Below are 13,625 nucleotides of genomic sequence, written 5' to 3' on the forward strand. Positions count from 1 at the left end.
AAGTGATGCGGCTGAACATAAAAATAGTGCAAAATGTCAAATCGAATGACAAAAAAAATTTGAATTCTGAACAAACGAGGTATCTAGGAAAACAAGAAACTTTGTATATTTCAAGGCATAAATAGATGGAACTAAACCTATATGAGATATGGAGTGCTTGCCTGAAACACTATTTGGGCCACTTGGATATCAAAATTAGGACAGGAGTTCACGGGTGTCACAAACATTGTGGCAAATAGGAGTTATGTAAGGAAATAACAGAGTAAACCGATAAAAAGTGGAGTTATGCTGATTATTAAAAGGAATACAACAGCAGAGAGTAATTGTTACTGGATAGTTTCTGTCTGAGAGAGAGAGTTGTCAATAGTGAAACTCATCAGGAGCCTGTAGTCAAACTGTCGGTCCTCAAAAATATTCATACAAAGTTGAGACAGCAAGCATTCCCTTTTGACACACTTGTCACTATTAGGTTGGTAATATTTTTTCTCCAAATAATCTCTGCTCATAACTATGAAGTATAAAATGGGTAATATTTATTCTGGTCCTCCTACCATGGGTTATCCCATTATACCTTAAACTATATCACCCACCTACGATCACAACCAGCTCTTAAGCTGGAATATTCATCAAGGATATGTTGTAACTTTTAAAAATTAATGGAACTAAATTTTTGGACAAATGTGATCTGAACATAAGAAATTATGGATCAATAGGCTATTGTATAAATAAGTGCAGACTAAATAAGCATCATCTGGTTTGATGATGTCGTCATTATCTCTTTCTGGCAGGAGCTCTGGCTACTTGCATGAACTTGAATATGCCCAAAATTTAGAATAAGGAAACATCCAGGAGTTTGTAGGACATTTTGGCTTTCAAACACCCACCATCAGCATCACCCCTGCACCCCCACCCAACCAATGGCTCACTCATACTTAAAAGTAGAGGGAGCAGCTGGACAAAAATTATCTCCATAATTCCATACTCCTGAGGAATAGTCAGGAGTTCAAGTGTATTCATGACATTTTAAATGGTATTTATTATTTATTTCACAATAAACATAATATCCATAAATAATTATCCTTGAACAGATGTAAAATTGGAGCCAAAGTTTGGTCTGTTCAGCACAAACAAAATAACATATCCCCTTCTCCCAATTCACCGCACAAAAAGAATTTCATTTTCAAGAAATATGCATCATGGCCGTATTGTTAATGTTCATTAGATGCTTAGTAACTATAAAAGTCAGTAAACAAGGTTTACTGCATGGTGAATTTGAGTAATACATACAATAGTGAACACACACACACACCCACACACCGCATGGCCATGAGTTGAGGGAGGGCAAAAAACGATGTGCCGCACAGTAATATAAATTGCAACAGAGGATTAGAAGATAGCCAATGTAATGTCCCTGGTCAAAAAGTGGGAGACAAGTGTAAACCAGTTCATTATTAGAACTTAAAACTTACATCCCAGAAATAGAAGGTAGTCTAGGAGCTAATGAGAGTGAGGAAACTCAAGAAATTAATATCAGCAGAGAAAAGCATTGGAAAAATTCAAGGGACTAAAACCTGACAAATCCCCAAGACCTGATGGTTTACATCCTAGGGTTCTAAAAGAGACTGCTGCAGAGCTAGTGGATGCAATGTCTATAAATTTTCCAAAATTCCCTGGATTCTGGAATGGTCCCAGCAGATTGGAAGTTAACAAATAATATCACTGCTATTCAATAAAAGGGTGGGGGAGAAAGAGAAAAGAGGAAACAGAAAACCAGAAACAACAGGCCAGTTAGCTTGATGTCAGTCATCGGTAAAGTGCTGGAATCTTTTTATGAAGGAAGTCTTGACAAATATGCTTAGAAAAAAAAGTGTAGTATGGTTAAAACATATTAACACGGTTTTACGAATGGAAAATCCTGTTTGACAAATATTTGAGGATCTAACTAGTGGGATAGATAAAGGGGAACCAGTAGATGGATTTCAAAAAGGCATTCAATAAAGAGGTGCCACACAAAAGATTGATACACGAGATAAGGACTCGAATTGGGGGTGATATATTAGCATGGATAGCCAACTGGTTAATGGACAGAAGAAGCATAAATGGGACTTTTTCCAAGTTGGCAAGCTGTGACTAGCGGACTGCCACAAAGATCAGTGCTGGGGCCTCAGCTATTTATAATCTACATTAGTGACTCAGACAAAGATATAGCAATGTAAGTTTGCTGATGATACGAAGCTACATGAGAATGCAAGCTATGAAACAAAAGGGTTACAATGGAGATATAGACAGGTCAAGTGACTGAGCAACAAGATGGCAACTGGAGTATAACATAGGGAAACGTGAGGTTATGAGTTTTGGTCATAGGAATATCCAGTGTGTTTTTTAAAAAGCGTGAAACTAGTAAAGTTGATGTTCAGAGAGACTTTGGTGCATTTGTACAAGGGACAACTAGCATGCAAGTACAGCAAGCAATTAGGAAAGCAAATGGCATGTTAGCCTTCACTGCAAGGGGATTTGAGTACAAAAATAAAGTCTTGCTACAACTTTACAGTGCAATGGTGAGATTATAGCTGGAATACGGTGCAATTTTGACCTCTACATTTAAAAGGAAGGATATACTTGCATTGGAGACAGTTCAGAGGAAGTTCACTAGATTAGTCTCTGGGATGAGAGGGTTGTTGTGTGTTGAAAGGCTGAGTAAACAGGGTCAGTATTCTCTGCAGTTAAGAAGAATGAGATTTAATCTAATTGAAATACTCAAAATTATGAAGGGGCTTGACAGTAGAGAGAGACATTATTTCCACTGGCTGGGAAATCTAGAACAATCAGGGTACCAGTTTCAGGATAAAAGGGGGCAATCATTTAGGACTGAGACAAGGAGAAATTTTTTTTCACTCAAGGGGTTGTGACTCTGGAATTCTCTACCTCTGAGGGTTGTATGCACCAGCATTGAATATATTTATGGCTGAGATAGACAGATTTTTGGTGTCTCAGCGAATCAAGGGATTGGATATCAGGCCGGAAAGTAAATGACAGAGCTGGCTGGACTGACCATATGGTCCTCTCCTGCACAGATTTCTTATGTTCTTATTTATATAGCACCTTTAACATAAATAAAGAGCAAAGATACTTCACAGTCATAAAACAACATATGCCACCGAGCCACATAAGGTCAGCTAATCAAAAGCTTTGTCAAAGAGCTAAGTTTTAGGAGTGTCTTAAAGGAGGAAAGCAAGGCAGAGAGGTGTAGAGATAGAATTCCAGAGCTAAAGGGTCTAAGTGATTAAAATCAGGGATGCTGAAAAGGCCAGAGTTAAATAAGCACATGGAGGGATTTGAAAGCAAGTATGAGAATTTTAAAATCAAGACATTTTATCAATGAGCAAAAAGATGAACAGGACTTGGTGCAAGTTAGGGCACAAGCAGCAGAGTTTTGGATGGCCTCAGGTTTACATGGGAGACCAGCCAGCAGTGTATCAGAATAGTCAAGCCTAGAGGTAAGAAAAGGCACTAAAATCGGTGAATGAATGAATTATAGACCAGTTTAATGTCACTTATGAAATTAAATTGAGCATCTGAAGACATAGGATAATCAAGAACAGCCAGAATGGATTTTAAATTCATATTTGATAATCTGTTTTGAAGTAGTAAGTGATTAGATAAGGGGAATTCAAACATAAAATGTAGCAGTATGGGTGGTTAGAAAATAAACAGTGAGGCTTTATGGGTATGAAGGATTGGAAGTAGTGCATCTCAAGTTTCAATGTTATATCCAAAGTTAAAAATATATAGTTTTCAAATGTTGCTCAGTGGGGCTTTGAGATATTGGCACCAACATATTGGAATGTCAAAAGTTTACAAACGATGGAAACTAACAGACAAATTTGATTTTGTACTCCCCCACTTGTAATCATTCACCACTTTATGCCACATTAAATAAGTCCGCCGTCTTCAACCTTGAATAGTTGCAAGACACTGCAAATCCAAATGCATCTTTCAGGCTTGTTAGTTCATTTTAAACATGCAATTTAAAATTCATTTATGAACTGCAAGCAGCTTGTGCATCCTTAAACACTTCAATCTCAAGCCAGAATATCTTCCTGCTCTACTTACAAGAATTGAGTTCATTGCTGGAACTAATGCATACACCAGCCCAGTGAGGCGAGCTGCATATGTATACTCTTTTAAATCATCTCTCAATAACCTGATATAAAGGTATGTCATGTTGCAATGAAGAGGATCAGCATAAATGTAGCGACTAACAAAGAGAACAAAAGATAAAATGTGGCAATAAACCCCCAGGAAGCAGGCTGATAGTCAACAATGACATTACAACAGACCAAGCAAACATGGTTGAAGAGTATGTATATGCAGCCTCATGGCTAAACTAATAATCCTACTTGATGGAAGGAAAGAAATAAATATTTTACCATATGGGTTGGGGAAGAGGACTTGGGTGGCAAAATAAAAAAGCGCAAACAAAAAAGAAACTAAAACTTGAAGATAATTCTGGAGCTTTACCATCGCCTGAATTTGGGTACTTACATACATTCCATAGATTGTATTTTGTAGGTCATAGTTCAAGCCAGCTAGCTCTGCTGCATATGCATACTCGTTGAGAGAATCTTTCAGTAGTTCAAGATACAAATAGGCCATATTACAATGTAAGGGATCCACATAAGCAAATGGGCTGGAAGAAAATATACCAAACATTAGAATCTACTCCTATAAATTTAATTCATGAAACACAAGTCAATACTTTTGCCTGCCAATACAGCTATGCAAATGAGTAAGCATTTGATTTTTCCAAATTTTAGTCAAGAACATATTAAGCTTTAGCCACATTTGATAAACATATTACCCAAAACATTTTCCATGTAATAAATTCTTCCCACTCACTATACAAATGATGAAAACAGCAGAGCATATTTAAATAACACAATGGACATTGCAATCGCAGTCATTTTAATGTCTGTGCATTTCAAATAATAAGACATTTCACTTTGTGCAATACATTGGAAATAGGAGAAAAAAGGGTTTATGGAATGCCGATGTTGTGTTGAGGTTTATAGTGTCAATATGCTTTACAGAGAAAAAAGATCAGTTTAAAACCTTGTCTTAAGGCTGTGTGATATGATGTACAATTTCACCCGAATACTGCATTTGCTGACATTATTTCTTTAGGTCATAAGATGTAGAAGGGGTAGGCTATTCCACCCATCGAGTCTGCTCCACCATTCAATGAGATCATGGCTGATCTGATAATCCTCAACTCCTTTCCTGCCTTTTCCCTGCAACCCTCAATTCCCTTACCGATTAAAAATTAATCTCAGCCTTGAATATACTTAATGACCCAGCCTCTACAACCCTCTGCAGTAAAGAACTCCATAGACTCACTACCCTCAAGAGAAGAAATTCCTCATCTGTCTTACATGGGCAACCCCTTACTCTGGGATTATGTCCTCTGATCCTAGACTCTCCCATAAGGGGAAACAATCTCTCAGCATCGACCCTGTCAAGGCCCCTAAGAATCTTATGTTTCAACAATGCTGCCTCTTGTTCTTCTAAACACCAATAAGTACAGGCCCAACCTACTCAACTTCTCCTCATAAGAAAATCACTCCATACCCAGGATCAACCTATTGAATCTTCTCTGGACTGCCTCCAATGCCAGTATATCTTTCCTACTATTCACAGTATTCTAGGTGTGGTCTAAATAGTGCTTTGTATAGTTTTAGCAAGACTTTCTTATTTTAATATTCCATTCCCTTTGAAATAAAGGCCAACATTCCACATGCCTTCCCCATTACCTGAACTTGTATGCTAGCTTTTTGGGATTTATACACAAGGATCCCCAAATCCCTGTGCTGCAGCTTTCTGCAGTCTTTCTCCATTTAAATATTCAGCTCCTCTATTCTTCCTATCAAAAGTGCATAACCTCACATTTTGCCACATTAAGCTCCATCTGCCAAGTTTTTGCCCACTCACTTAACATGTCTATATCGCTCTGTAGACTCTAGTCATCCTCACCACTTGCCTTCCCACCTATTTTATTATCTGCAAACTTGGGCGATTGATGATCCAAGTCATTAATATACGCTGTAAATAATTGTGGCCCCAGCACAGATCCCTGTGGCACTCCACTAGTTACACATTGCCACCCTGAAAATGCCCCCCCTTATCTCAACTCTGTCTTCTATTAGTTAGCCAATCCTCTATCCATGCTAATATACTACCCCCAACACCAGGGGCTCTTATCTTATTAAGTAACCTTATATGCAGTACCTTATTGAATGCCTTTTGGAAATCCAAATATATTACATCTACTGGTTCCCCTTTATCTATCCTGCTTCTTACCTCCTCAAAGAGTTCTAATAAATTTGTCAAGCACGATTTCCCCTTCATGAAGCCATGCTGACTCTGCTTGATTATATTATGCATTTCTAAATGCTCTATTACTTCCTTTATAATAGATGCCAACATTTTCCCAATGACAGATGTTCAGCTAACTAGCCTATAGTTACCTGTTTTTGTCTCCTGCCCTTTTTGAATAAAGGTGTTACATTGGCAGTTTTCTAATCCTCTGGGACTTTTCCCCGAATCTAAGGATTCTTGGAAAATTACTACCAGTGCATCCATTATCTCTGTAGCTACTTCTTTTAATATCCTAGGATGCAAACCATCAGGTCCAGGGGACCTATCTGCCTTTAGCCGCCATTAGTTTCCCTAGTACTTTTTCTCAAGTGATAGTTATTGTATTTATTTCCTCCCCACTTTTGCCTCTTGATTATTTAGTATTTTTGGAATGCTATTAGTGTCTTCTACCATGAAGATAAGATTGAATATGTTAACCCTGTTTATCTTGCCTCCTTTTTCGCCATGAAATTCCATTTAAAAGAGCTGAGGCTCAAGTGTCAGCTCACAGTTGGATTTTAACAGGTGAATGCAAAAGAAACATTTAGTCAGTTGTATTGCTGAGGAAGATATGTTTTATATTAAAATTATCAAAAAATAAACATGCAATGCTAGCTTTAGTTGCTTTATTCATATGGTTATAAAACATCAATTAGTCCGATAAATTTCTACATGCATTACCAGTAGCTACAAACCATATTGCTAAAATAAGCTTCATGACTTAGTTGGTTCCTTATACTTTATGAAGTGTGCGCCAATGAGAAGCAAATCATTCTATGAGACAAGCAAATTGCAGAAGGCAGGTGCAACTGTCTTCAGGGTCCATGTTTGCCAGTTTCTATCTCCCCCAAACAGAGAAAGCCATGCAATGAATCAAGCAAGCAGACAGAAATAAACAACTATATATATCAATTAGCCTTTTCGCAATCAAATTGCTCAACTACATCTTTCTGCATAAAGCAAAACCTGCTCTTTTCACTGTGAAAAGCACAGCTCAATCTATTGACACTCTCTGCTGTCCCACATTCAGATAGTTCAAACACTTATGCAGTCGGCCCAAAACAAAAACGACAAATGAAGCAATAACAATTGTTATGAATTTCCAACAATATTAAAAACTGTGTCACTATCCAATCAAGTGTGACCAAGTACTTCAGGCTTAACAGAAAAAACTACTTGTTTTGTCGGAAAGCTCAACAAGATCATTTCTAAAAATTGAAACGTACAGGCTAAACTTATTTACACTAAATGAGAACAGATATTCCATTTACACATCTAAAATCCCATTTATATTTACTTTATAACGTTAAGGGAGGAGGTGCTCCTTCCCTTTTCTACCTTTGTTCAAAGAAGAGCAGAAGCCTTGGTAAGTAGGAACTGGTGAGTAAATTACAAAAGTGTAAGTAAATTAGAAAAGTGCAATTTTTTTTAAGTTGCTATACTTGGGTTTAACTGTGAAGCGCCAGGAATAAGGGAAATGTAGGGCGAATATAATTAAGTAATATAAATAATCCAAAGTAGAATGAAGTCAATGTAAGGGAAGTAGAGTTAAGACATGGCAGGGCAGCTTAGTCAAGTGGAATGTGTGTCCTGTAATATATGCTAAGTCATGGACGCTACCAGTGTCCTAGCTGGCCACATGTGCAGGAAATGCTGTCAGCTGTAGAAATTTGAGCTCTGGGTTTCAGACCTTGAGCGGCAGCTAGAGTCACTGTGGCGCATCAGTGAGGCTGAAAGCTACATACATAGCACGTTCAGAGAGGTGGTCACACCACAGCTTAAGAGCCTGGAGACAGAGGGGGAAATAGGTGACCCCACAGGCAGTCAGTGCAGGAGTCCCCTGGGGTCCCACTCACAAATCGGTTTTCCATTTTGGAAGCTGGTGAGGGCGCTGGTTCCTCAGAGGAGTGCAGTCAGAGCCAAGTTTATGGCACCATGAGCGGCTCAGCTGTACAGAAGGGGTGGAAGAAGAAAGGAGGAGCTATAGTGATAGGGAATTCACTGGTTAGGGGAACAGACAGGCGTTTCTGTGGCTGTAGATGTGATTCCAGGATGGTATATTGCCTCCCTGCTGCCAGGGTCAAGGATGTCACAGAGCAGCGGCAGAACATTTTTCTGGGGGAGGGTGATCAGCCAGAGGTCGTGCTCCACATTGGTACCAATGACTTAGATAGGAAGGGGGATGTGGTCCTGCAATCAGAATTTAGGGAGCTAGGTAGAAACTTAGCAAGTAGAACCTTAACTTTAGTAATCTCCGGATTACTCCCAGTGCCACCTGTCAGTGAGTATAGAAGTAGGAGGACAAGCAGATGAATGCGTGCTGGAAAGATGGTGCAGAGAGGGTGGGCTTTAGATTGCTGGGACACCGGGACTGGCTCTGGGGATATGGCACCTGTACAAGCCGGACAGGTTGCACCTGAACAGAGCTGGGACAGAGTTCCTTGCACAGCGTTTTGCAGTTGGGAGGGCTTTAAACTAACTCGGCAGGGGTGTGGGAAGCAAGAAAAAATGTTACAAAGGAATACTGGGGTGCACAAAATGCTAGGAGGGACATATAGCACTAGTGTAGAGAATAGCAAGTTAACAGGTAAAGTCAGGGCAAGGGAGATAATAACAAAATCTAAATCAGGGTTAATATGCATGTATGTGATTGCACAGAGTACAGTAAATAAGATTGGAGTTACAGGCACAGATTGCAATGTGGAAATATGATGTTGTGGTGATAACAGAGACCTGGCTCAAGGGTGGGCAGAACTGGGTGTTAAATATTCCCAGGTACAAAGTGTTCAGAAGTCATAGGAAAGAATGGAAAAGGAGGCAGGTGGCAGTACTGGTTAAGGGGAGCATTGCAGTACTGGAGAAAAAGAGGATGTCACAAAGTGTTCAAGGACAGAATCAATTTGGCTAGAGCTAAGGACAAAAAGGATGCAATTAAATTGCTTGGTGTGGTCTATAGACCGCCAAATAGTGAGAAGGACATAGAAGAATAAAATCTGCAGGGAAAGTGCAGAGATGCAAGCATTATAGAGTAATTATAATGGGGGACTTTAATTACCCGAAGTGGTAGTGTAACAGGCAGAGGCGGGGGGCAAGAGTCCCTAGATTGTGTTCAGGAGAATTTACTACAGCAATGTGTCCAATCGAATAAGAAGAGACGCACTGTTGGACCTAGTTCTTGGAAATAAGGCCGGCCAAGTTGATCAAGTGTCAGCTGGGGAACATTTAGGACACAGTGATCATTGTATCGTAAGTTTTAGGATGATGATAAAAAAGGACGATAGGCAATCCAAAGTAAAAATAATTAACTGGACAAGAGCAGACTTCGATGGGGCAAGAACGGAGCTGGGCCAGAGAGACTGGAACAAGAGATTGGTAGAAGAAAAAAAACCTGTAGCTGAACAATGGACTACCTTCAAAATAGAATTGTTCGGGCACAGTCAAGGTATATTCCATCGAAAGGGAAAAGGTGGGACACACAAATCAGAGCTCCCTGGATGAAAAAGGAGATTGAAATTAAGAAAAAGCACGTTCATGACAGGTGTCAGGTAGAAAATACAATTGAGAACCAAGAGGGATACGAAAGGGGAGGTGAAAAAGCATATTAAAAAGGAGAAGAGGGATTTGTGAGAAAATACTGGCAGCAATATTAAAAGGGAATCCCAAAGTCTTCTATAGGCACATACATAATAAAAAAAGGGTGGTAAAAGGAAGAGTAGGGCTAAAAGGGAATTTACGTATGGTCAAAGGGGCCACGGCTAAGGTATTAAATGAATAATTTGCATCCGTCTTTACCAAGGAGGTAGATGCTACCCAGGCCATGGTTAAAGACGAAAAAACTGTCACCATAAGGGTTCAAAATTGATAAGGAGGAAGTGTTGAACAGACTGTCGGTACTCGAAGTTGACAAGGCACCATAATAAGACGAGATGCATCCAAGGATACTGAAGGAAGTGAGAAAAGAAATTGCAGGGGCACTGGCCATAATCTTTCAGTCTTCTCTAGACTCAGGGGTGGTGCCAGAGGACTGGAGAATTGCAAACATTACACCCTTTTAAAAAAGGTAAGGATAAGCTCAGCAATTACAGGCCAGTCTGTTTAACTTGTAGCCGGCAAGATTCTAGAAACAATTATTCGGGATAGAATTAGTATTCACACAGAAAAATATGGGTTGATTAGGAAGAGTCAGCATAGATTTCTAAAGAGGAAATAGTGTTTAACTAACTCTCTGGAGCTTTTTTTTTGAAGAGGTAACAGAAAAGGTCGATTAGGATAATGCTGTTGTGGTGTACGTGGACTTTAAAATGGCATTTGACACAGTGCCAACAAACGACTTGAGAAAAGCTATTATTTATGGAATAAAAAAGGGCAGTGGCAAAGTAGATTCAAAATTGGTTGAGAAATAGGAAACAGGGAGTAATGGTCAATGGGTATTTTTCAGACTGGAGAAAGGTTTGTAGTGGTGTTCCCCAGGGATCGGTATTGGGACCCTTGCTTTTCCTGATATATATTAATGATCTAGATCTTGGTGTGCAGGGGACAATTTCAAAGTTTGCAGATGATACGAAGTTTGGGAGTGTTGTGAACTGCGAGGAGGGCAGTGTGGAACTTCAAGAGGACATAAACAAGTTGGTGGAGTGGGCAGATGAAGTTCAATGCGGAGAAGTAAGTGTGAGGTGATGCATTTTGGTAGGAAGAACATGGACACAATATAAAAGTAAGGGGCGAAATTTTGAAGGAAGTGCAGGTGCAGAAAGACTTGGGTATATATGTGCATAGTTCATACAAAGTGGCAGGACAGGTGGGGAGAGCAGTTAATAAAGCATATAGCATCCTGGGTTTTATTAATAAGGGCATTGAGTACAAGAGCAGGGAGGTTGTGCTGAATTTATATAAGACACTCATTAGACCTCAGCTGAAATATTGTGTACAGTTCTGGGCACCATGTTATATGAGGGGTGCGGACTCATGGAGAGTGCAGAAGAGTGGTTCCAAGGATGAGAAACTTCAGCTATGAGGATAGATTGGAGAAGTTGGGACTATGCTCCTTGGAGAGAAAGTGGCTGAGAGATTTGACAGAGATGTTCAAAAATCATGAGAGGACTGGACAGTGTAGATAGGGAGAAGCTGTTCCCACTCATAAAAGGATCAAGAAGGAGGGGGCACAGATTTAAAGTGACTTACAAAAGAAGCAAGTGTGACGTGACAAGTGGTTCAGGTCTGGAATGCATTGCCTGGAAGTATGGATTCAAGAGGACATTAGATGATTATTTGAATAGAAACAATGTGCAAGGGTACAGAGAAAAAGGCAGAGCAATGGCGCTAGGTCATAACGGTCATTTGGGGAGCCAGTGCAGACATGATGGGCTGAACGGCCACCTTCTGTGCTGTTAAGATTCTGAGCATGTGTTATGCATCTTACAAGTATTTCACTGGCTGTAGGCCACTTGGAACATCCTGAGCTTATGAAAGGTGCTATTTAAATGCAAATCTGTCTTTCCTTTATTTTTTACCATCAACTGGTTCACAGTGCGGTTAAGTACCATACCACTGCCATCTCCCTATTTCAATCAAATTTTGAAGTTAACCTATGCACAACTTTCAGGAAATAAGGCACAGATATTTCAGATACGTGCTGCCCCTCAAACAATGGGATGTAACTTGAGAGTGGCGATTGAGTCATCTCACCACGCTGATTCAAAGTTCTTACCTTGAAAAGCAGGTGATTCTATCTTGCCCAACATTCCAACCCAGGCCGGGCGAGATCTGGGCAGTGCAGTGTGTCCCCAGGGCCTAGCTTGAGAGGGCTGTAGAGCCGCAGGTAAGTAAGCCACGCTCGCTCTTTTAAAAAAAAAAATCCAACACTAGCTGCCAGATTGGGCCTGGCAGGGGATGGGGAGGAAAGACAAAAACCAAAAGAGCCCCCAGTGAGGTGGAGAGTTCCTGTTGAAGGGTGTAGCCCCCTGGGAATGGGGAGGGGGCAGAAGACAGAGGAAAAGTTCCATGGGGTGGGGGGGTCAGTACAATATATAATTACCCAGAAGCTGGAAGTGGTTTTAATTCTAACTTCTTCTGGAAAACTAGAAAAATTGATGTAATAAGACAGTCAGAACCATCTGACATTTGCAATTTAAATTGCATTTACGATAGTTCCCAGTGCAGGGCAATGGCCTAAGGAAAGTTTGCATTTCCCAGGCAAACCTTACATGGAAACTTCCAGGGGGCTCCACAGCACATCTCTGGGGTAACTCCCAAATTCAATGCCCTAGGGCTCTGAAGTTACAGGCCAACACCTAAAACTATACACAGTCAGGTTCCATGACTTGCTGATGACATCCAGCTCTAGTTTACCACCACCTCTCTTGACCCTTCCACTGCCTCTGTATAATCAAAACTGCTTATGCAAAAGCCAGACCCTGGATAAACTACAACTTCCTCCAATTAAACATTATGACCAAAACCTATGACAATCTGTTTCCTTGCCACCAATTCCACCTGCACTCCTCAGTCTGTCTCAGAACTGAACTAGACTGTTTACAGTTCTGTCGAAGGGTCATGAGGACTCGAAACGTCAACTCTTTTCTTCTCCGCCGATGCTGCCAGACCTGCTGAGTTTTTCCAGGTAATTCTGTTTTTGTTTTGGATTTCCAGCATCCGTAGTTTTTTGTTTTTAATCTGTGTTTACAACCTCAGAATCCTATTTTATCCTCAGCTAAACTTTAGACCCAACATCCTCTTCTCCAGGGCAAACTCTTTCTTCTACATCGAACATCACCTGCCTCTGCCCTGCCTTACCCCAACTACTGCTGAAACAGTCAATCCTTTTGTTACTCCAGGCTAGATTCCTTGCCTGCTTTCTTCATCCACGTTCCACTAACTTCAGCTCACCCAAAGCTCTGCTGCCTGTATCTGAACCCACACTCTGGCTGACTCACTTACCCTTGTTCTCATTAACCTACTGACTTCCAGTTCACTAGAGCCACATATTTTAAATTCTTGTCCTTATTCTCAACTCTCTTCATGGCTTCCCGCCTCCCTAACCACCTCCCTCCAGCCTTACAAATGTCCAAATGCTTGGCAGTGATATTGGTGTAGGACCTGAATCTGTTTCTACAAACTAATGTGCCCGTCATTTTATATCACTACACATCTGTGACTTAAAGTTCCATGCATTTTGAGGCAGTTTTTTTTTTGCTAGCACCTCATTTCATGAT

General features: G+C 40.3%; 1 protein-coding gene across 7 annotated transcripts in view; it reads right to left on the reverse strand.

Moving 5' to 3' along the window:
• The window catches only part of ide (insulin-degrading enzyme), a 133,205-nt gene that overhangs the window by 61,223 nt on the left and 58,357 nt on the right, over positions 1 to 13,625 (reverse strand). For all 7 annotated transcript variants that reach the window (XM_041209437.1, XM_041209436.1, XM_041209435.1 and 4 more), the window contains one exon: positions 4,546 to 4,690. In XM_041209437.1, the coding sequence (XP_041065371.1) occupies positions 4,546 to 4,690 (145 nt within the window). The remainder of the gene's footprint in view (positions 1 to 4,545; positions 4,691 to 13,625) is intronic.

The sequence above is a fragment of the Carcharodon carcharias genome, chromosome 17, assembly GCF_017639515.1.
Source record: "Carcharodon carcharias isolate sCarCar2 chromosome 17, sCarCar2.pri, whole genome shotgun sequence".
Classification (NCBI taxonomy): domain Eukaryota; kingdom Metazoa; phylum Chordata; class Chondrichthyes; order Lamniformes; family Lamnidae; genus Carcharodon; species Carcharodon carcharias.